Source organism: Lytechinus variegatus, chromosome 5, assembly GCF_018143015.1.
Source record: "Lytechinus variegatus isolate NC3 chromosome 5, Lvar_3.0, whole genome shotgun sequence".
Taxonomy (NCBI): Eukaryota; Metazoa; Echinodermata; class Echinoidea; order Temnopleuroida; family Toxopneustidae; genus Lytechinus; species Lytechinus variegatus.
Genome location: NC_054744.1, coordinates 8,193,588 through 8,218,936, shown reverse-complemented (window position 1 = coordinate 8,218,936; position 25,349 = coordinate 8,193,588). Strand labels below are relative to the sequence as shown.

The window sequence follows — 25,349 nt, the reverse complement described above, 5'->3', positions numbered from 1 at the left end:
TTTGAAACAAATGCTCTAGTTAGGGATTGCTAAAAATGTCATATGAAATCATTTTTTTTGTGGTTACATGTATATACCATGGACCATTCACAGGTGTTGTGAATATTTAGAAAGCAATTCTCAATTATTATGAACAATTGTTGCAAAAGAAAAAAATACATAGTTATCTGACAGGCAAAACCATATAAGAATTGAAATTTTGATCAAAAACCATTTAAATTTCAAATTGCAGCATAGCACAAGTGTTTCTTTCACTTCAATCATCCATTTTCAAATCCATGGTGAACTCTCCGTCACTCCTGAAAAAATGAACCGAAACACATGCATGCATGAACAAACTTCTCCGCAAACAGGGAGATGGTTTATTCGAAGCATCCTGGCAACGCAATACGTCACAACCCGGGCTGAGCATTCGTGTATCAAGGGAAAGAGAGATAGATAAGAGAGCTCGGCAAGTGGAAGATGATACACGACTTAACCTTTTGCGGAAGACGCGCTCGTAGAGCCTTTTGCCGACCCTTGTGTGTCCAGGGAAACCAAGAGAGCTGCAAATTAGCTTTACCAATGCCCAACCAAGTCAAACACCCAATCTAATTCCAAAATAGAATTAGTCTCTCTCAAATTCAATATACCTCACTGGCAGGATCTCCTGTGATCTTGTCCATTAAAGTAACGCTGATTGGAGACATGATGGAGGTTCTTGGCAGACAATGTATCAACTGTCCAGAAAGATGCTTATTTAGACGCTAATCGAGGAGCAAATTGCCCTCTCTTTTGTTTTGTCTCGTCATGTTTATGTTAGCGATGTTTATGACGTAAGTGATTGCTGCACAGGCAGACTAACAGAGACTGATACACAACCTTGCCTATGTTTTTTTTAACCTTCTTCAATAACGAGACTAAAATGTGTTTTTAACATAGAATGAAAATCATTCATGTGGTCAGCTTTGGGATTGAAAACAAATTTGTCAGATAAATATATAGAACATCTGTTAAAATCTGTTTTTGATAATGTGTCAGAGAACAGAAAAGATAGATCAATACATAAAAACAATTTTCCTCCACAAAACACCTTTTTTTAATTTGTACATACAGGATTTACTTTTAAATCATTCTCACATAGTATATTTAATACAATAATGTATAGTCACAACATATAGGTAATATCGTTGCCACCTGACATTTTTGTCTGTATGTGAATCTTAAAACCAGATATTTGAAAGTCTGTTTAGATACTGCACTGTCTCTTTTTCAAGTAATTCATAGGATATCAATAAATAAAGTTCAGTTCAGTTTAGTTTATTTCACTTACATTTTCTGATATTAAACATAACAAACATATATATACATATGTATGAATGTACAAAACAGAATAAGTGTCATAAGAATACTTCAATAATTAACAAATTCGTAGGAAATAGATGGAATATATACAATTCTTTTTGTTCCAGATACATTTTGATGATTATACAAATTATAGATTACAGTTAGCATGTAAAAATGAAAATGAGGGACTTATTAAAAAGCGAAGCTTGTAATTGTAAGTCCCTTAGGATAAATTTATAATAATCTTAATCGTATGTAATTAAAAGTAAAATAAGACAATCTAGACCATATATGAAGAACGGCAAAATAGGTTTGAATAACAAGGAAAGAAAAGGGGGCAGTAACTACATAGGTTAGGGGGAGAAGGGAATATTAAAAAACTGGGAGAAATGTTTGAATTAACTTCTCATTTTCCTTAACGCTTCGATAAAAATAGATTAGATTATCAAATCATGTTTGTATTGTGCGGGATGATATGGAATTTGAACATCAATATTCACTTTGTGAAACTGGTCCATCACACATGTCATGGCCGTAATAATCATGATGAGCTTTGCTTGATTTATAGGTATGTCTTCCGAATAGCTCTCTCTCATGGATGTATTTTTGCTCTTAAATTTGCAATTAATTACTTTTCTATTTATAATTCCAAACATGAGAGTAATATGTAGGTGTGATTTATGTGTCGGGAAGTAATATTGGCCTGAATATTTACATTGGAGTGGCCATGTCACAAAACTAATGGCACCCCCCCCCCAGTCAATGCTGTAGAAGACGAGTTTTCTCCAAATACAACCAGTAACATCCAACAACATGAAAATCCTGGGAAAGTGCATCAAAGATGTGTCTGTTATAATCTGCTTGAAAAAAATGAAGTTATTATGAATTATATTTTGGGGCAAATTTTATGAAGTGACTTTGTCACCCCGGGCTTTATTATAATTTTAACTTATATGAAACCTTGATTTTGATTGGCTACTGAGCCAATGTTGAAATTAAAAAACTTTCTTTTTTGCACAAATGTTTTTTTCTTTCAATTTTTATCTCAATTCATTTGCAAACTTCCTTACGAGAAGATAACTTCATTTACCATGCATTATTCTTATGCAATTATTTGCTCTGTCACGACTTGCAATCCCGCCAGAATACCTTGAAAAGGTCATACCCGCGCCCGGCAATGGCCGTCCATCTTTAATAGCTTCCCCCACTTAGAATTGTCGTGCATAATTGCTGATTATGTGCATCAGCGAACTATTCATGTTTGAATGCCACTATCTACATGTACAGGTTTATCAGTACACCATCGGGGCAGGAGGGGGGGGATGTTCACGGAGGTTCTTGATGGTGGTTTGCACTGGCATCTGTTATAAGCTACTGAAATCCTTGTGTGTGATTGGCTGATATAGCAAAGCTATTGGTGAAAAGGCCACTCGCCAGACACCTCTATGGTCTAAAACAACCTGTTGATCGAGTTAGATTGTTTTGATGTTCTGTTTAGTCTAGCGGTTCCTCTTCGAAGAAAAAAGCTGATCACCCCCTCCCACCTCAACCCACACACCCACGCATACATAAACTCAATATTTGTATGGGGATGTACATATTGTAATGTCTGATAGTATATAGTGTGCAGATAAGATACACTGTAGATATAATATCTATCAATCAGACCCTGAAAAAAGAGTAAAATTTTTACTTTTGCAAATAATCCTAATATCCAAATCATAATACAGAGATGCAAGTGGTATTGGTATAATACTGGTGATGCCACATTTCTGAAGAAAGGAAAAAAGCATGATTTTATGTTGTATACCTGTTTTACAGAAAATCAAGTTAGCAAAATCTACAAGAATATTATTTCTAAGAATTCGTTGATAAGAAATTTATGGCAATTGAGTGTGTCTGCACTGGTGTCCCTAGAGAGACTATTAAAACGTGACTACAAGGTACTAAAAAACAATGAAAATTTAATGAGCAAGAAGGTGAAAGGAAAGAAGAGTTACATGAAACATTAAAACTTGAATGAATATAAATGTGGTAAAAAGATAACATGTACAATTTAAGTCGTTTGTATTTTAATAGTGAGTGTACTTAAAGTTTTCCAATAACCCCTTTCGAAGAAATGTGTAAAAAAGAGTGTAGTAATTGTACTTCAAATTGCAAATCTGACTCATATTGAACAGTTGCTCTTCATCATGAGTGACTTTGTTATGTTGACTTCTGAATTCATAGGAGAAGGACCTCATGTAGAAAGTGGACAGTACACGGCTGTCTTTCATGCAAACTGATATTTAACAAAATTTTAAGTGTAAATTTGGGACTTGCTTGTAGGGGTTAAGCGAATCATTCAGGCTATCTATTCACGTCCAATGTAATTACGTCATACATGTAGCTATAATAACTACTGTAGTTCTCTGATACGGCCCAAAGATAGTGATCCTCTAGGGTATATTATTCAATAATTCTGTCAATTTGAGGGCATCTCATCTGAGTGTCATTTTCATTGCTTTTATGTGAAAAATCTCACTTTTCGCTTTGCTAAAGCACCAAGATATACCAATCAGCATCCTTTCCACTGTTCTCCTCCGCCCCTCTCTCTCTCTCTCTATCCCTCTCTTCCCTCCCTTTCTCTTTCTCTATTTTGTCTGAGATAAAGATCGATATCGTCACAAGGTGGTCGGGGAATAAATCTTCTTCTCCAAATTGGATATTGTTTTACGTGAAAGGCATTCAGATACAGGGTGACTGCACCCCTAAAGTATGTAGCAAGCAAGTGCATGTCTTCATTATGAATAAAAAAACATCGAACATAACAGTGCCGGAACATCGTCCTTTGAAGTTGTTTATATTTCAGGAAGAAAGTGCCGTAATACAAGGGTGTTTGCTCTTTGTAAATAATTTGAGTGAAACTAAATGTATTGTCCACACTACATGCGATAACATGGTTTTCATCAAATTGGCAAAAGTTCCATGTCCCCCTTATCCGTTACATCAATAGAATGTGATGAAATATAACCGTAATCGTCTGCGTAAAAAATTAAATGTTTGAGCTGCTTTAGTATTCATGAAGTTTTCACCCTGTAAAGGATGGTACTTGAAACAAGGTGGCGCCCAAGTTTCATATAGGTGCTTAAGTAAAAGGAGAAGGGTATGCAATGGATAAAAAATGTGTTGATACTTGGAACATTGAAGAGATAATGTGGTCATACTCAGAAAATTGGAGAGGTACCACTTTTCATGTTTACAGTGCAAGTGTTTAGTTTCTTTTGCTTGCGATCATTGGTAATAAATGAAAGCTTTGAAGACCAGTGTGTGTTGGCTCAGTTGGTAGAGCGTTCGTCTCACAACCGGGAGGTCGGGGGTTCACAGCCCGGCTGCGTGAGAGCAAAAGACGTTAAAAGATGGAAGTTGCTGCTACCCTGTTTGACGTTCAACAATGAAAGGGACAGAGCCTCATCGATCTGGCGCTGCATAGCGGCTGCTGGGCCCACAATCAATTAGGCAAAACAAATTTTCGGACTATTTTATTTCTGGTGTCTACTTCGAACAATGAAATATGGATTTTTTTTTAAGTATTTGATAGAGAGATGCCATTTGAAGTAGTGAATAAACACTGAATTAATATAGTTTTGTGGAATTATTTTTTAAAACAGTGTTTCAATTGATTATTGGTACTATTCTAATAGTAGAAATATTCTATGGAATTGATGCCATTTGAAGTAGTGAATATACACTGAATTAATATAGTTTTGTTGAATTATTATTTTTAAAACATTGTTTTAATTGATTTTTTATACTATTCTAATTGATTATATTATTCTTCATCCCTTATACTATGAACAAGTTTCATTAATAATGTATTTGTATTATGATTGATGGACATATATATACATTGATTTAAGTTTAATGAAGTGGTCTTGGAGACAGGTTTCACTGTAATTTTCAATTATCATACTCATCGATCAGTTGCATTGGTGATTAATTACTTTTCTATAGATTGATGATGGGGAGGAAATTACATATTGATTGCATTTTATGGAACTGTTTTAAATCAATGAATTATGAATTCATAGATTCACTGGAGAATACAAGGACCATAGTTTAATCATACACTACAAAAACTGGTGTTGATTTAACACAAGCCCGGATCTATATGTCCACACCAGAGAAGTGTTAAACAACACCAGTTTGGTTTTGGTCTAACACCATATAGGTGTTTATACAACACCAATTTGTATCAAAACATCATCGGATTGATTCCAAGCTGCTGGTGTTTCAATACTTCTCTGGTGTGGAGGTATATAGATTCCAGGCTAGTGTTAAATCAACACCAGAGTTTTTGCAGTGTAAATCGATTATAATATTGATAAATCATATCATAGGGGAGGAGGGCAGTATCATGGAATTTGATTGATCATTTAATGGCATTGCTTTATGCATTCATTGTATTTCAAGCTTTGATGGTATTTCATTGAGTGATTAAATTCTTGGATTGATGGGGGCATGTTGGTGTAATGGTTAAGACTCTTGTCTTTGAATATGAGGGACGTGGATTCAATTCCCAGCCATGGCACGTTTTCCTTCAGCAAGAAATTTACCCACATTGTGCTGCACTCAACCCAGGTGAGGTAAATGGGTACTGGTAGGAAGAAATTCCTCAAATGCTTGAGTGCCTAAAGGCAGTGCGGCTAAAGTTGAGGGTAATAATAAAATTGACTGGTAAAGGATTCCATGGAGCGGATAAGTGCGCATTAGGAATATGGTTATTATTATTTTTATTATTATTATGATTTTTATTCCTTATTGCAGCATGACATGGCAGATGCATTTAATATATATCATTGATTGATTGATTAAATTCTGTGCCTTATTGATTGCATTCCCTGTTGCAGCCGGACATGGCCGACATGGAAGTCGAAGAGCCTCTTGATATCAGTTGGCCCCAGGGATGGAGGAAACGCGTGACATACATCCTTCTTGCACCGTTGGTATACCTACTCTACTTCACACTACCAGACGTCAGACGGATGGTAAGTACGGTCAATTTGACCACAATCATTTTGATAGGCAGGTGAGGATCGGGGGGAGGGACATAGGACACTTGTCTTTTACTAGAAAGCAAAGCTGGTCCAACCATTATCTATTTATCAGCATCAGATACATTTCCCCAAGCATGCAGTCTATTTTATACCAGAGGATCAAATATTTTTTTACAAAAGCTATGGATAGTTGGATTCAATCTGTTAAAGAATTTGATGGAGAGCTGATTCTGTCTGTGGGTAAGGATTGAACTCGGAAGTTGCAGATCTAGGTTTGGATTTGGATTTATAGATCTTTTCATGCTTTACAGATCTGGGGCCCGTCTTACAAAGAGTTGCGATTGATCCGATCAACCACAACTATGGAAAGCCAACTACGCCAACATCTAAAATGCATGTTTGTTCAAAATGTTTTCTAGATATGATGGATACTCATATGTTCATTGTTGTCTTGAAAATTTGGTATTTTTGGTAAGAAAATTATGACAATGATGGATTTCCATATAATTGAGATTTATTGAATCAATCACAACTCTTTGTAAGACGGGACCCTAAAATAAAGGTAAGAATTCGTGAGAGGTCTGATTGATAGACTAAAAGTGGTCAATCCGGATTGTATAAATTATTCCAGCCCCGCCCTGGGGGCCCTTGTATCATAAAGGCTTGTATTATTTAACTAACCTTATGATGGTTACTACCCTGCCAAAACAGGGCTCAGCACCTGATAAAGATGGAGGTTTCCATGGTAATAGCCATAATGGCAAATTACCGTTATTCCACGTCTTTATGAAACAGGCTCCTGAAGGTAGAATAACTAGAAAATCATTGAATACTTTAACAGCTCCGATCTAGTAGGTAGCTAGCTCCAGCTCAAGGAATCTTTTTGATAACCATGCCATTGAAAAAAGTGCCACAATCGTCCAATCCCCTGCCCTTGTGGGGTATTACATGAAGTCATTAAAGGGGAATGAAACCTTTGGAACAAATAGGCTTGTGTAGAAACAGAAAAATCAAAGTATAAGAATTAAGAAAGTTTGAGAAAAATCGGACAAATAGTGAGAAAGTTATGAGCAGTTGAATATTGCAATCACTAATGCTATGGTGATCCTCCCATTGGCAATGCGACAAGGATGTGTGATGTCACTGATGAACAACTTTCCCTTTGGTGGACTATAAAATACCCTCAAAATGTCTCTTTTTGCTTTTTCTTATGATGATACAAACTCTTTATCCATGATGTATTCTTAAAAAATATGTATTACATGCCCTCATGTAAACAGAACACATTATATATGGATAGATGTGATAAAAGAGGCAATTCTAGTGAAATATATACTAAAGTAATTGGAGAGTTGTTCACAAGTGACATCACACATCTTTGTCGCATTGCCAATTTGCTATCTCCATAGCATTAGTGATCGCAATATTCAAATGCTCATAACTTTCTCATTATTTGTCCGATTTTTCTCAAACTTTCGTTGATCTGTTATTTTAACTTTTCTGTTTTCACACAAGCTATCTTGTTTCAATGGTTTCATTCTCCTTTAAACCCTAAATATAGAAGGAACGTTACAGAACGTTCTATATAGATTCTCAAGCGACGCCTTGATGACGCCTTCTTCTAGAAATATACCACCGGTGATTAGCCTGGCTTTATTGGCACTTCATATTTCACTTATAAATATAAACAGTTTCGTTATGGGCAACGTGGGTGGATGTCATGTTTGTTAATGCCTTTGAAATTTGCTTTTCTCTCACCTCCTTCCTGATAAACAATAAAAATGATAGTAATAAAATATATAGTGCTTTTAACTCTTACTTTATGAGAAGTCTCCAAGTGCTCTTCTGTAATACATCAAGTTTTACTCAGATATTAGGAGTTGTGCAAGTCAATTAATTGTGGGAATGTCTGTAGAAAGTAGAACTTCAAAAACAATGGGAAACAACAATGTCAGGGAGTATGACACCATTCTTAGATTCTTGTTATTTGATTGGTTGTTTGACATTGATTATTCAGCCCATTTTACAATGACGTCATGATCGTCATCGTTTGTGCAATATCAGATCCATACGATTTTGTCCATTGCACACTCACTACGCATAATCATGTTTGCAGCATGTGTTATGTTTGCGCATGCTCAGCTTCAGCTGCATGCACTTTTGCATCCAAACTCATAAACAATAAAATGACAATGAGCGGTTTTTAGATGCCATTATGAAACAAATATGGAATATTTTTTTCACTCCTGCAATGGACAGAATACTTCATTCATTTAGAGATGATATTGTCTGTCCATTGCACTTATAAACATTAATTATTCATATGATATATATTTAAAAAAATTGATTTTCTCTCAAGCGTGTACACACAGTTGCTATACTTCTTTTGTCTTCAAATCTATGAAGATCCGCAGGTATTGGAACCAGTTAGAACTGGATTGATAGAGCCTGTCCGCACACATGCTTCTCTGTTAGACACCCAGTGATCAGAGGGGTCAATCAGAGCTGGTGCATTCTGGGAATATATGAAGGATAATCACCGGTCATTTGTCAGTGCAGGCCGAAGCTGTCACAGAAAGTTATTCCCTAAGCTTTGACCTTAAAATTAATGAGGTGGCAAATCGGGTAAAGTAATGAAAGATGATGCAGCTCTTTACTCGCTGCTAGACGAGTATATAGACAAAGGGAGCAAATATTTGTTTTCAAGTGTTACCTGTAGCCAGTGGGGATGCAGTCGTAGAATCACGACTATGTGATAGAACTCTCATAATTGTAGTCGTATTAGCATGCATACTACATGTCGTATTTCAGTCCACTTATTTCTTATCAGTGCTACAGAGCTGCCAACCAGTAGGTTTTTGGCGTATTTAGTACGTTTTTGCAACCAAAATATGACAGTACGTGTTTTCTTTTAAAAAAAAAGATTTTGTAAAAATATTTTTTTTACAAAATGGTAATTTATTGAGAAAAATCATCTCTATATGCCTCTATTTCATAAAACTTACACAAATATGGTTATTGGATCAATGTAATTTCAGATAACTTGTTTTTTTTTTCAATCATTTTGTTAAAACCAGGGTGAGATGTCTCAATGTTTGTTGTTTTTTTTTCATCTGCATGAGCAGTTTACATTTTAGCTTGAATGCAGCCTGAGCACCGCGATGAGCGAGTGCACCATGCATTTTATTATGAAATACAGCTTTTTTTTATCACAGAATACAATTTTTTATTTCCAGAGGTTGACAGGTCTGGTGCTAGTACCTTAGGTCCTCAAATTCTACATATTTTTTTATATTAAGTTTGACAGAAAAAATGTAGTATACTTATTCTAGTGGAATTTGAGAGTGCTGGTGCAACTAAGAATATTCATGTACCGGCCTCAACTAAAGAAAAAAGAGCTCTATAAAAGGTTCCTCCACATCAACAGTGCTTTTCTGGCATCGATGCTTGACATTAAAAAACATGGGGAAATGGACATGAAATGAGCTCTCCCCTCCGGCGATGACAGCATAGTTGATGCAAACAATGACGGGAGAGGAGCGATTACCCCGCTTTACTAACCCCCGGTATCTGTGATCCGACGACACCAGAGACGTGCTGATGTAACGCTTGCACTTAATCGGGAAAATGAACACGGATTGATTGATTCGCTGCGACTTAATCGCATGGATGCCTTCTAACGGCTGTCACAATATTGTCTGGGATGTAGGATTAGAAGTGAAGGGAGGGGGCGGGTAGCAGGGAAGTTGTCCAGTTGGTTTGAAATTAAAATGTCTGCACAGTGAGTCAGGGATTTCAGAGATATTGAATATAAACATAGCAGAGGTCCAGCTGAATGTTCTTTAGGTGAGTCAGAATTGATTGGATAAAATGTCTCCACAGGGTTGTTTCAGCTACTTTAAAAAAAAAATCCATGGTGGATTGGTGATAACTGTACACCAATTTAAGCTACACAAAAGGCCAGGATAATTAAGCTGCATTCTCGTGCGGTATAAACAGAGAGTTCTTATTAGCACTATATGAGCAAGCAAAATTATTAGCGTTACTTCAGTTGCCATTGCAGCCTATAAGAAGATTTATATTGAACAGGTTTCATTTAATGCCATTGATCGATTTGGAAGCTCTCAGAGATATAAGAAATGAATGTGACTGATTAAAGTCAGCCTCAGCTCTTTTACAAAAATAGGTAATGTAGATGTATTTTAACCAATCTTTTACTTTTTTAAGATTATAGTGGCTTATAAAAGAAAGCTTAGCTTAGGGATTTGATCGTTGGCCTCATTTCTACGATTGATTGCATTGATGATTGTTTATGATCAATTGTAAAAACCAGCCCCGTGATTAATCGCTAACTTTTACTTGTGCGTTACAGGGCTTCGCTCAAAAACAACAACACACAATCAAATTTGATGAATTGCCTTTTGTTCTTTAAGCAACATTTAATTTTCAGCTCAATAAAGTACCATTGCTATCGACATTAATATTCTACTGGTGGATTTCTGTTAGGAGTGAAAGTCTCAACGTGGCTGCATTCCATCCAAAGATGAATGCCATTCCTGACATTGTCTTTTAATTAACGAAGCCAAACGAACCTAGAATCAAAGCTCACCACCACTGCATCCAAGTTCATTTCACCTTAGCCTATCCTACCACGCCAAGGCTACCGTTCATTGTTGCGCGGCACGGACATTGTGGATGCGGTTACCATGCCGACAGACAACACAGGACCGCATCGCTTTCTCTCCAAATCAAAGCCAATGCAATTTAGCAATTTGTAGCCTGATCCCATGCAGCATTGTGGCAAATAGCCACGGTATCCTACGATATGAAGGTTAACAAATTCAATGACGATGGTGTATAAAACACACAATGCAATGAGGGATACGACTTAAGTATATTGCTCAGTCATGCTAAGTTTCGTGGGTGGGACGTTGTTTATGGTTTGTTGCCATAGAAACAGCAATGCATTTTATTATTAATATGAAGTACAAGTACGTGTAGGTGTTAGGGTAGCCACATTTCTTTATGATAGGCCATAAAGTTGGTTTGATTATATTCACTATACATATACTACTCTTAAAGAGCATGTGATCATTTTTATGCTCTCTATGCCCACTGTAGATGGTGCAATGATGTCTGAGGTCTTCAAGAAAAATAAAGAGGTACAGCTAGTGTATCAACTCATAATTTGCTTCATGAAAGCATGTTTGAGTGACACTGGTCTGAGCTTTGGGTCACTGGGTTAAAGGTCAAAGGTCATAGAACAAAGATCCAATTGACAACATCAAATTTAGCTTATATACGTATAGATATGGGTGCCAAGATGATCTGAGTAGATTTGGGGGTTTTATGAGGTCATAGGTCAAAGGTCATTGTATGTATAAAAATGTTTGTTTCATGATTACAATATAACCATTTAAACTGATGTATGTTTTGATTCATCCAGGAAAGTCAAATATTGATGGAAAAAATAAATCTATTCATGTGGACTTACTTGTTGAAGCAGAGGACAGTTTCACGTCCAATCCGGGACGCTTCTTCAGCTCTTCTGAACTGGCGGGAATTTGTCGTTGCCGATTGGCGCCGAAGCACCGTCGATGTTATTGTCTTGGAGACGTCGAGGAATTTTTCGGATTACAGGAACCTCCTCCTTTGTCTCAACAAAGGAGGAGGATTACGACATATCCTTTCTCGGATTTACAATCCTGTAACCTAAAAATTCCTCGACGTCTCCAAGACAATAACATCGACGGTGCTTCGGCACCAATCGGCAACGACGAATTCCCGCCAGTTCAGAAGAGCTGAAGAAGCGTCCCGGATCGGACGTGAAACTGTCCTCTGCTTCAACAAGTAAGTCCAGATGAATAGATTTATTTTTTCCATCAATATAACCATTTGATTTCTAATATAATTACTTAACATCTACTCTAGATCTTTTACATCTAGAATTTATTTCTATTGGGAGATTTTGGTGAATAAAACTGTACATTGGACCAGCATGTATTGATGTCATGTGGAAGATAGAAGCGGTAGAGTGAAATATATCAGAATCCATTGTGGCATGTTCACATCTACCCTAGATGTAAACTTGATTTTCTTTAAGTAAATTTAGCTAAGGTGCTTATAGGGTGTGCAGTATATTAAAGCAAATCTCAAGAAAAAAAATAATAAATGTTCACAAAAATTGCCTGCAGATAAACACCATGATGAATCAATTCAATCTGATAACTTTACATCTTCTGTAGATTTGTGAGAATAATGATAAACATTTATTTTTATTCAAATTTATAAATAATGATTATAATTGGTATTTTTATAGTGCCATCTATCTAGAAATAATCTATTCTGAGGCACATTATTATTATCATTATTATTATCATCATCATTACCCCGGCTTTAGCTCGAGCTGCCTTTCAGCGCTCGATGCATTCAAGAAATCATTCCTACCGGGGACCCATTCACCTCATCCGGGATGAGTGCAGCACGGTGTGGATGAATCTAATTGTTATGCCTTTATTTTAGGGCTTACCTCAAGTATGGTATCTTGTAGAACCAAATACTAGTAGTGCATCAAAATATAAAATCAGTTTGATAACTCGATATCTACTGAAGATGGATTAATTCAACTTTCTTTATTTGGGTAAATATAACATTAATGATAATGTTCTGTAGTTTACCTCTTGTCTACATTATATCTTTTAAAGTAGTGTGATATCTGAAATATTTTAGTTGCTACCACTCAAAATGATTCTTCAGTTGGATCAAACATTGACTGCACCTTTATATTGTTACCTGAGAATCTGAAATTAATAAAAATAACAGTTTGGAGTATTGTAGAAGGATATAGACTAAAGGTCATGCATAACTGTGTAAACTGAAATTCATGTGTTGGTTTTATTTCGCTCGTCCTACATTGCTCTAAAAATTCCTTTCTTTTTTAACACCTTATGGTGCTGACTACTCTCTCAAAAACTGAACAAAAATTGTCTTATCGACTGAAAGATCACATCCCCTCAACACGGATTGACCAATGCCATATTGTTTTATGAACTGCATCCTACCCAAATAGGAATTAAGTGTGACTTTATACTTTTCTGAAACACCTCTTCCTCCCCCCCCCCCCGGGGTAATACTATTTTCAGTGAAGATATAAATTCAGTGTGATGACTGTTATCATATATTGATGACTATAAAGAATCGACACCTAGCTTGGAGGACTAGAGGGGTAGCAACTCCTACATTCCACCTAGAACTGATTCCTTAGTGTATATCCAATCTGGACCACCGTACTCTTGCGTGCCACACCTCGTTGCCTCTTGTTAATCCCTGGGGGTGTTTCACAAAGATTTAAGTATGACTTAGAGTCGCACTTAAATATCGGGTTGCGTACGGTATGAAAGGCTTGGCCGCATTGGTCAGATCATGTCATGAGGACGCGCACTACTGGGTATCTATCAATAAGATCGCGCGTTGCATATCTTGTACGCGTCGGCATTTAAGTGCGACTTAAGTCATACTTAAATCTTTGTGAAACACCCCCCAGATGGACCAGTCTTGTTGAGTAATGAGCTTTCTGATACGAACGTAAAACAACGTGAGAGGGTGTTCCTACGTCAGAAAATAATAATTGAATGAGATTGGCATCGATTCTGTCTAGAACGATCAGGAAACAATTATATGTTTCTCCTATAGATTTATATAGGTCTTTGGCAAGTCTTTGAGGCCATATCTCTGAAGGATGTTTTGATGACCAATTTAATGGCTTGTGGGTGACATAGGAACTTTACAGGTAATGGGTTTTCAAAGAACATTAAAGATGGTTTGTAATTATTGCAAAATAATTAGCAGCGAATGAAGGTACCGTAGGTTTTTACCATTACATCAAAGCTTAAATCTACTCTAGAAACGGTTGATTTGAATCAGGAGAAAAAAATCTAACTAGCACAAAGAAGAAAATTTCATCAAAATTGGATGTAAATAAGAAATTTATGACATTTTAAAATGCTGCTTATATTTCACAAAACAGTTATATACACAACCCAGTGATGTGCAAATAGGAAAGTCTAATTATAATTGTTGTTGTCATTATTATTGTTATTATTATCATTCGTTTTTCATTATTATTAATATCATTACTTATGTACACTGGACTTTTCCCAAATATATATATATGTATATATATATATATATATATGTATGTATATGTGTAACCTTTCTTTATTTTTGAGGGTTCTTTTGAGCATTTTGAGGGCAAAATCACCCCAAGGCCACCCACCAATGTAATTTTTTTAGGCCCCCACTGTGTCATATTCAATCATTTATGTATTTTTTCATTCATTCTGTTTTATCAAAAAAAGAAACGCACAATCCAAAGGATAAATGAACACCAAATATCATGTATAATCAGTTTTCTTTGTTGAACGATAGTATCACATTGTCAAACTCAATGGCCCGAATTCACAAAGGTGGTTTTAAAAACCCACGGTTGAGTCCACGGTTTATGCAGATTTCCTATACCGTATAAATTACGCTTGATTTAGAGCGTATCGGGTGCGTGTATGAAAAATGTCCAGTCCTGATGCGCGTTTTTGTCACAGTGCGCCAAGTTGACGCCTGTTGCCGCTGTTATCAACACTTTTTGATTCATGAGTCCACCGTTTTTATTCATGAGTCCACTCTTCAAACAGTGGACTCATGAATAAAATAGCATATCTAACCATGGTAACAGGTGTCAATTTAGCGCAATGTGACAAAAGCGCGCATCAGCATTGGACATGATTCATACACGCGCCCGATACATGGTAAATTAAGTGTAATTTGTACAGGAAATCTGCATAAACCATGGACTCAACCGTGGGTTTTTAAAACCGCCTTTGTGAATTTGGGCCAATGTCCCTGCCCCATCTCTGTTTTATTCCGTAATGATTACGTCACCCTCAATCTTCAAAGTGTCTGCGTCATTGCAGAGTGCTACACATTTTTGAAGCAGGGGCCGAGATGCAAGGCCGCGTCACCGCAAAATGTCATCCAAATGGTTTTCTAGCTGAGAAACGTGTCATCCATCATCATCACCAGAATCTTCTTCATCTTACCGAGCCTCTCTAGGAGAGTGACACCCGATGAATTCATCCCTTATCTTTCAACGAAGATGAACCTTCTTTTTTTCTTGGAATAACCCACTCAGAGTCTTCAGAAAGTTCAAAATGGTCATTGTGCAAATAATAAGTAGGTCTTATAAGATATTGCAGGGTTTTTTTTAGTACTTAGTATTTTTTCCCCTCAGGATGGGAACACACACACTGAAAAACTGTAAACTGATTATTGCAATGTATCTATCTATCAATCTGTCTATCTGTCTATCTGTCTATCAATCTATCAATCAATCTATCTGTCAATCAATCTATCTATCTATCTGTATTTCTTTCTTTCTACCTATCTATCTTTAATTTTCTCTCTTTCTCTCTTTACTACTGTAATATCATGAAAACTTCAACATTATTCTGAAACTTCTTTGCAAAATCTTTATCCCACTCTGTAAATCCCTTGGCTATTGTAAATTATAAACCTAATTACAACTTTAAGAATTCTGCCATTGACTGGTTAAGATATAACTAAGATGATTTTTAATTTATATTTTTCCACACATGCTTTGCATTTCCTCCTATGCTTTTCAAAGACAAAGTAACCCATTTTCCTGACCTATATGCACTAACCGCTGGAAAGTGATGACTGTTATCGCATGTGGCACATCCAACCATGCAGGTGCCGCATTTCTCACTTCATGGAGAATATTTGTCCCGCTCTTCCTCCCCCAAACAACCTGCAAACATTCATTTCCCATCAGGCAACATTCTGCCTGGCATCCTTGATTTGTTTGACCTCATTTATCTTTTTCATCTGGATAGGTGAAATATGGATGGTGGAGAAGAATAGACTCTTCGATTCATTTCTAGCATAAAAATAGGCACCCTGAACAAGTGTTGATACATTCCTTTCCAATAGACCAGGGGGTGTTTCACAAAGATTTAAGTATGACTTAGAGTCATGCGTACGGTATGAAAGGCTTGACGGCATTGGTCAGATCGTGCCATGAGGACGCGCACTACCGCGTATCTATCAGTAAGATTGCGCATTGCATATCATGTACGCGTTGGTGTTTAAGTGCGACTTAAGTCATGCTTAAATCTTTGTGAAACACCCCCCTGTTCCCAGCTCTAACTACGCATAATTAAGCAGTGAAAGGTTATTTGAGATAATCCATGAAGGTGCATTCAAATTCACCAACAGAGGCATTCGTAATTTGATGATCACTCATGTCTTCCTTTTTAAATATTTCTTTTCACCACATCAAAGATGAATAGGAACAAAGTGTTCAATAATATTTGGTATTTGACAGCATCCCAAACAATAGTCAATGTACCAAAATTGGAGAATAAAACAACCAATTTCCAAATATGATCACAGATGTACTATTCTAGTTGCCTGGTCTATGCCATGCGATTCTTATTCAGAATTTGAATGTTTTGGTGGGGAAAGCTTACGCAACATTTTCATATAACATATTAGTGCTAATGGAAAATGGGAAAGGTCATTTGAGAAAATTTGATCATGACCGAAACATGAATCGACTTATAGGGTGGAAATTGCACCACTTTGAATTTCTGGTACCTATTTTGGTTGCCATAAGAGTCTTTTCTTTTTGTCTTTTTATGCGCCATCTAAACTTTTTGCCTGGGTCATGCGCTGTCGAACCCTTAAGAGTGGAGTGTTGTGGCCCAGTGGATTGATCTCCGGACTTTGAAATACAGGGTACATGGGTTCAAATCCCAGCCATGGCATAGTTTCCTTCTAAAAAAAATTTCCACTGTGTCCTGCACTCAACCCAAGCAAGGGAAATGGCTGCCGTCTGGAGGTAATTGCTCAAAAAGCATTGAGCACTGAAATCAGTAGCCCAGCTCAGCCGGGGTAGTGTAGGAATTTGCTAAGCACTAAACAAGGTGGATATGTGCACTGTGCAAATATATGCTATATTATTGTCATTAATATTGTTGTGGCTTATTATTATTATTATTATTGTTATTATTATTATTATTGTTATCATTAAAATAATTTTTTTCATTCTTATCATTATGGTCATTATTATTATCACTGTTATTATTTATTATTTTCATTATTATTACTATTATTGTTATTATCATTATTATTTTTATTATTATCAAGAATGAAGATTGAGGATCAATCCGAAGATCCTTCTTTCATAAAGACTTGTGACGATATCAAATCATCAGCCAATCAAATTTTGAAAAATTTCAGTAGATTTTAACTGTTATTGAAGATTTATTATTTTAACAGGTTTATGAAACAGGCCCCTTAGGTAAATGTACATCATTCAACTTCCTCTTGATTGGTCTAGCCGTCCCTGTTTCCATGACACCTGCATCTCGAGAATTGAAGAGTCATAAGGGGCCTAGGCTTTCTTTCATAAAGACTTCTTATGATATCAAATCATCAGCCAATCAAATTAAAAAAATTTCAGTAGATTTTAACTCTTATCGAAGATTTATTATTGTAACAGGTTTATGAAACAGGCCCCTTAGGTAAATCTTGATTGGTCTAGCCATCCCTGTTTTCATGACACCTGCACCTCGAGAATTGACACAATGATTGCTAATTGACTGTGCGATGCCTCCTGGGTATCTACTGATGAGCTTCTTACCAAGAAAACAACATCTCATATAATTCTATTTTTTCATTAGAATCAGAAATGCTGTTTTTCTACAATTAAACCGATTGGCTAACATTTATTTGACTTTTTTAAAAATCTGAGCTAGAAGGTCACACTTGTCACTTGTATGTGTGACATGTTAAAAAAAATGTAGCCCAGAAAAAATCGCGTCCGAAAAAAATTATTTAGTGCTTCAAAAAGTGAAATATAGAGTGACTGGAAACACCATCTTAATTTCATCCCATACACTTATGTGTTCATTTTAAGCATCTTTAAGACACCTTATTACAAAATTGGGATTTGCCTTGTATTTTTAGCTTTTTATTCTTGATAATGATTGTTTTCAGGGTTTTTTTTGTTCTAATACATGTAGTTGTACACATGTTCCATCTTGGTTTGAGAATCTTTTAAATCAGCTGCCCACAAAGTTAAATAATACCTTTAATGACTCGAGCTATTAAATGTGATTATGGCTTGTAGCAATCAACATCATATAAATTATATATTTGTATTATTATAGAAAGAAAAAGGACTATATTATTTTTAAAATGACACCTCATGGAAATCGTAGGGGTAAATTCATGCAAAGTTTTAAAAACCTTCTCCTGGGTATGTATGCGTCCCTGTTTTCAATTTAAAGAGAAATGCCAGTAGTTGCAGTAAACACTGATTTCATGAGAAAGTCTGTAAAACCAGGCTTAATTTTCACTATATCATTGAGGATCTAGATCTGGTACAGTTACATAAACTGAACTTTCTGAAATCTTGAAATCTACACTGAAAAATGTTCACACTGAAGATCAACACAGATAGGCACACGTGGGACAGTGTATTATTATTGCTGGAATAAAGACCTGACGGAAGTGACCGAATCCGCGCTCATTGTGCTAATTTTTCAGCAATTACACAATTTCTTCCAGAATCCTTTGGCACATATTTTTATTCAGACAAACAGAGACTTGGGTGGTCATTATATTAGATTCTGTGAAAAGTCATTTTGAGATCGTTTTACCAAAACTGGAATTTATCTTTAATGCTCACATGCGTGTGCTTCAATCATGCATGTGGGAAATGCTCTTTTACAATTATTCAAGTAAACTTTTTGGTAAAATAGTAGACATTGTATTGTGAACGTTTTATCTAAGATAGTAGACAATGCAACACACTTTTTACTAACTTAGTGCTAAGTCAATGAACTCACATCTAAGATAGGCAGTGCAGCAAACTTTCACAACCTTGGTGTACAGTGCATTGAACTACTCTCTAAGATAGTAATCAGTGAAACACATTCACTTTGACCAAAGATAGTACATGATCCAACCAAAACATTTTTATTTTTGCATACTTCAGATAACATTTGTTGCGATTATACGGTAGATCAAAACTTTTTAATTTGAGAGATCAACAAAATGCAGCCCAGTGTTATGATGTGAAAATCTACAATTATCACATGATTGAGTTTTAATCAGTCGGATGGCATTTTTCTTACTATGTATGATATAAGAGTTTTTACTATTAAAGTAGGTTTTCTCCATAGAATGAATATACTTAAGATGTGTCTGCTGATACCGAATTGCTTTATATACACTGATGCTAACACATTGAATTCCAGTTCTAGCCATGCTAACTGGCAAATTGTACTAAAAATGTGGTATTACATGATTCCCTGATCTGTTGATAGTTGTATTACCCTCCATTTTCTCTGTCCTTCTATCCCTGTCTTCTCTTTTCCTCTGAAGGTGTATTCAGACCTCCTGGAAGATTGAGAAACGGGATATTTTCTGATCGGGAAGTTTGTACTTTGATCAGAAAAACCCAGGTATTTTTGACGACGTGAAAGCAAAATACTCTAAGTTTCTCTGAAAGAAAGTACCTATTGAATAGTAGGTACTAGCCAAAATTACCACGAACATTTGTATGGATTTTTTTCCAAAGTTGTGGGTGTTTGGCAGGGTGAAAGCAAATTACAAGAACTTTTCCAACCGAGCAGGTAGTTGGGTGCGACCACCGTGGGCTGCTCGCGCCTCATCTACTAATCAGACCATACTGCGAATGCTAATATAACTTCGAGAACTTTACCCTGAAAGGGTCTGCATTGGGTCGGTGTGAATGAGGAAAATAATTATCAGGTACTTTGAGGCCTGAACAAGATATTCTGGTGGTGGGAGTCGGTCTGAATACTCCTATAAACTCTGTGGCCCGTATTCTGAAGTCGGGTGCTAAAATTATGGACAAAACTTTCCTGACATTGGATGGATGTTTCTTATGTAGCTAGTGAATGGTGAAGAAAGCTAACTTATCAAGCCTTCCAAAACAGTTAAGAATGATTTAAAATGAAAAAGGAGTTGATACATTTAAATTATACTGTTAGAGAGATTTTTGCCACAATTGGCTACCTATAGTTAAACCACAACTTCAAACCAGAGTTTAAACTAAACCCGACTTCAGAATACGGGCCCCTGTGATGTCCCCCTCTCTCTCTCTTGTCATTCTCCAGCAATCTTCCCTTCTTTTTCCATCCCCTCAAGGTATCCCCTTAGTTTGGCAATCATAAACCATGAATAATTCAGCTCCTCGTTATTGCATCCTAGAATGGCTCCCAATGGAAATGATATAAATCATTTAGCTTTTTACTCTCCATCCCTACCAGAAGAAACCATGCCCCGTTGGTCATGAATAATCCGACATAAATCAGTATATCAAAGCATCCGGTGCTCTATTTTATGTAATATCAATAGATTACCTCTTAATATGCTGTATATCTGGTGAAAAAAAGGACAATGAAAAATTCTTTATACACACCTTACACAATGTTTTTATATACTGGAATGACGCATTCGTACACCATATCTGCCTCGATGTTTCATGCAATCACCTCTCATATTTTGTTGATTATAGAATTTGTTTGATGTGATATGCATTGTATCATTAAATTTCATGTCGTGGATGACTTGGAATGGGACTGAAGGCTTACTTCGGCTTAAACTTGATTGTCATGTGCATCCATTAATCTCCAATAAAAATTCTCTTCAACACAGTACATGTCCAATTCCTAATCATTTTAGTGGTGATTGCACTGGCCCCATGGAAAAACAGCAGCAACGATTATAGTCGCAGCTGTAAAACTGTATATTTTTTATCTTATGGAATTAAAAACAACAACAACATGTTTATGACATAATTTGATATTTGCTGTCATCTAATTCTCTCCATTCTCTTCTCTTCTTTTTTCGTTTTTGGCAACAGGAGAGTAGAAGGTGGTACCCCATAACTTTCATCGGCAGTATCCTGTGGATCGCGGGTTTCTCCTATCTCATGGTGTGGATGGCCAAGGAAGTCGGAGACACCATCGGCTTCGAGGAACGGGTAGGTCTCATTCATTCATTCGTTCATTAATGCTTTCCCCCCCAATCTCTCACGTTTCACTCTTAATATGCTCTCCTACTCAAGGGAATACCAGGGGCATCTTCTGGAGGCGATAAAGGGTAGGACAGATAAGATTTTATTCTAAATCTGAATACAAATTTGGTGGGGAAAAAGTCTCACCCGGAGGAGAAATGGGCATATTTCATTTTGTGTTTTAAAGTTGGTAGAAAAAATGTCTTACCAGGACAATAGGAAAGGGGGTATGTTTGAGTGATGAAGTTTATATTTTGAAACAAGATTGTTTCATTTTGTGTTTTAAAGGTAAAAAAATTGTAAGACTTAATGTTTTCATATAATACATCCTCCCCAAATTATTCTTTTAATAAGAAAACAATTCACGGAGTTCATGAAAAGGGATATCTCTATCTCTTTCATGAGTACTAGAAATTCATATGATACTAGCTTTTTGCACCATTCATAACATAACTATTTTTTCTTTTGATGTTTTTTTTTTATATTTTGTCTTTTTATGATAAATCATCAACCATCACAATATTTACTGTAGGGTGATAAAACTATGACGACCAAAATCAAACAAGACCAAATATTAAGAAAAAAGAAAAAAAAAATATTTCAAAATATTGAACATACCAAGTACTCTAAAACTGTGTTCATAATACAAACTTCAAATTGGTGTTGATGTTTACTAAATGAAATGTTATTGGCAGAATCCCAAGATAATGGAAACAATGAGATTGATGTCTTATCTGTTTGGATGACATAAATTCCGTATTTGAAACGAACATCCAGGCATCAGTCATTTTGGGCCGAGGCATAAATAGCCAGTCCTGGCAATCGTAAATCAAGCCGGAATATTGCAGCACCTTGTTAATTGATAACGTTCATGAGAGTATCCACAAGGACTGTAATGGATCCGGCAAACTCATCAATCAGATGCGGGAAGATATTTTCCCCCAGCCCGATCACAAAACAGTCGCCCCATTTTCCCCAGATGGACCCCTTATTTCGTCTTGTTTGCACTCCTACCTGCAGCGCGGTTCTCTGCACAAATAAATTGTTTGCGCGTTTTAGTCGTCTTCGCCTAGAAACTCTAACATGTTGTGTGACAGAAGAGTAACCGTATGATACTTCTTTCACACAAATGACATACAGAGCCCTGTTTCACAAAACTATTTACAGATAGTAATTTGCTCTTGATCAATGAAATTGCATCATTTCAGTAGCTTTTAACAAATCATGCATATATGTATATATACACATGTAGTTGATAAGAAGTTTTTTGTAACGGAACCCAGGACTGGAGATTTACTCGAGTACGAGATCGTTTAAGGAGGTTTGAGAAGGTGTTTTGTAGGGAAATAAAGAGCGTTAAAAGGGGAAGATATCTGCACTCACAGGGCTGCTCGGGTTGCACCTCTGATTCCCATTGATGGAGAAAACTTAGAACACCCCGAGGGGAAGCGGGGAGAAGAGAGGTTCGCTTCTTCTAGCCTGCCATCAGCATTCTAACATCGTAATGAGTATGTGGGACTCTAGAGGAGATGACTTTGCACTGCACTTAAAAGAGGGTAGATTTGTTTCTTGTAATGGCCTTATTTGTCTGAATTACATAAAGCTGAATTTAGTGTGCTCCATATAACCCCATGCATGTGCCTTGCATGAACAATATTTGTTGTATAACTTGTGAGGAATTATAAAAAAATAATAATCCTGACTCTATAAATCCAAGTGGAAGCCCCATGGTGTAGCGGTTCTGACTCTCACCTTGTAATCAGAGGGTGCCTTGTAATCAGAGGGTCGTATGTTCAAATCCCACCATGGCCTAGCACCCTTTGGCAAGGCGTCAATCCACACTTTACCACTCTCACCCAGGTGCTAATTGTTTACCGGTAGGAGGTTGGTTTAGCAAGTGTGCGCCTAACAGGCTGCTTGAAATGCTGTGAATCCATGCAGTGAGCAGGTAATAATAATTGTGAAGCGCTTTGAACAGTCGTAGATTGATAAAGCGCTATATAAATGTCAATTATTATTATTGTTATTATTATAATAGCATCCTTGTGAAAGCAATAGTTTAACCCTAGAAAATTCAGAATAACAGTAAAAACTTTATAGAGTGTGCACACTGTCTGAAAACTGTTTGTGGTGGTAGCTCAGTGCCATCAGTTCTATGTAGTATATACCAGCCAACAATGTCTGTCAAATCTTAGCATACAGTGTGTGAAATACTGTTTGAATGACCAATATTTCCATTGCCCTGGTTATATAAATCATTGCAATTAACCTTAAAATCTTGGAAAATTAACTTCTCTAATCATTTTCAATAAAATGTTGGTACGATTCTGCTGATGTGTTTGGTCTTCAAATTAACATGGAGAAGACACTTTTGAAAATAGTATAGTGTAGTATAGTATAGTATTTTATTCAAACCATATCAAACACAAACAGTGGTACAAAGCATAACATTATAGAACTTATACCCTTTTCATAAACCTATCCTCCAATTAGCCACCTAAGAGTAATGCAGATAATTCAATAAAAATTGCGTTCATAAACTCCAAAAATTAGCCGCATTATTTTTACGAGCGCCTGTCCTGAAAAAGGCGGATAATCGCCATGACAACTGGACATGCCCCCTCCGATGCGGTTGTGTTGGAAAAGGGTGACCTTGTGACCGCACCATGGCAATTATCCGCATTATTTGGAAATGCGTTCATAAACTCAAAATCTTATCCCGATGCCGCTATTATGCGGATAATAGCAGCATCAGAGTAATGCGGATAACTCTTGTCCTCCTCCAATTTTACGACCAAATTATGCTGCTATTAGCTGCCTAATTCATAGTAATTGGGTTTATGAAAGGGGTCAAATTCATAGTAATTGGGTTTATGAAAGGGGTATCAGAATGATAGGTTTTGGATTCCTGTGAAGCACAGCTTGTTGACAGGACCTCTTCACATAGTGAGTGGTATATCACAAAAGTAACATATTTACGAGTATGACTTAAGATCAAATGACTAACAATACAATAATAGGGGCTGGCTATAAAATGGTGATGTTTCTGCTTGCCCAGAGCCTCCTACTACCTCATAAAAAAAATGCTCAGGAAAAATATATACTTTTGAAATATGATAATAATAATAATACATTTTTATAGCGCCTTTTCTAATACAAGATACAAACCGCATTATATTGAGAGGAAAAATAAAACATAGAAACACATATGAATGCAAATGAAAATTTAAACAATAAAAGACCAGTGCTGGCAAGCGGGAGTTAGCGAAAACGATGTGTTTTTAGATTTTTCTTGAATACATTGAGTGAAACGGAATTCTTTACAAAGTTGGGGAGATCGTTCCATGTTCTTGGAGCATTAGCTAGGAATGCCCGCTTGAATACTGCTTAGCCATGGTAACAGCATGCCACAACAATACTTTTAAAACTCTCAAACTAAATTTCCCCAGTGACTTTAATGAAAAAAAAAAGATTTCTAGAAATTAATGCTTTTCATCAGAAACACTAATAAACATGTTAGAATATATTAAATGTGACCTGGTACCCCAAAACCAACAATAAGTCGACCAAAATGAATATTAAGATTTCTATTGAACTTGAAAATTCGTTTTCTAAGCTTTAAAATCATATATGATATGTTAAAATTGACCATCAATAACCATTGCAAGTAATTGATAGGAAATTCAACAAGAGCTTAGAACATAAGAAGAAAACAAGGTTTGAAGTTTCAGAGCTACCAAGTCTCGCGCATTATGCGTGAGACTCAAGCATTTTGGACTCTTGTTCATCCCCTCAAATTTCTGTCTCTCAACTATCAAGCCTATCCCCATGTACATTGTACACAATGTCTGTGATCTCACTCA

General features: G+C 36.3%; 1 protein-coding gene across 1 annotated transcript in view; it reads left to right on the top strand.

Annotated features, from left to right (window-relative positions):
- Nucleotides 1–25,349, top strand: part of LOC121415192 (sodium/potassium/calcium exchanger 2-like) — a 47,798-nt gene that overhangs the window by 2,089 nt on the left and 20,360 nt on the right. Inside the window, exons 3-4 of the mRNA XM_041608356.1 lie at nt 6,216–6,353; nt 21,334–21,453. Of these exons, the coding sequence (XP_041464290.1) occupies nt 6,216–6,353; nt 21,334–21,453 (258 nt within the window). The remainder of the gene's footprint in view (nt 1–6,215; nt 6,354–21,333; nt 21,454–25,349) is intronic.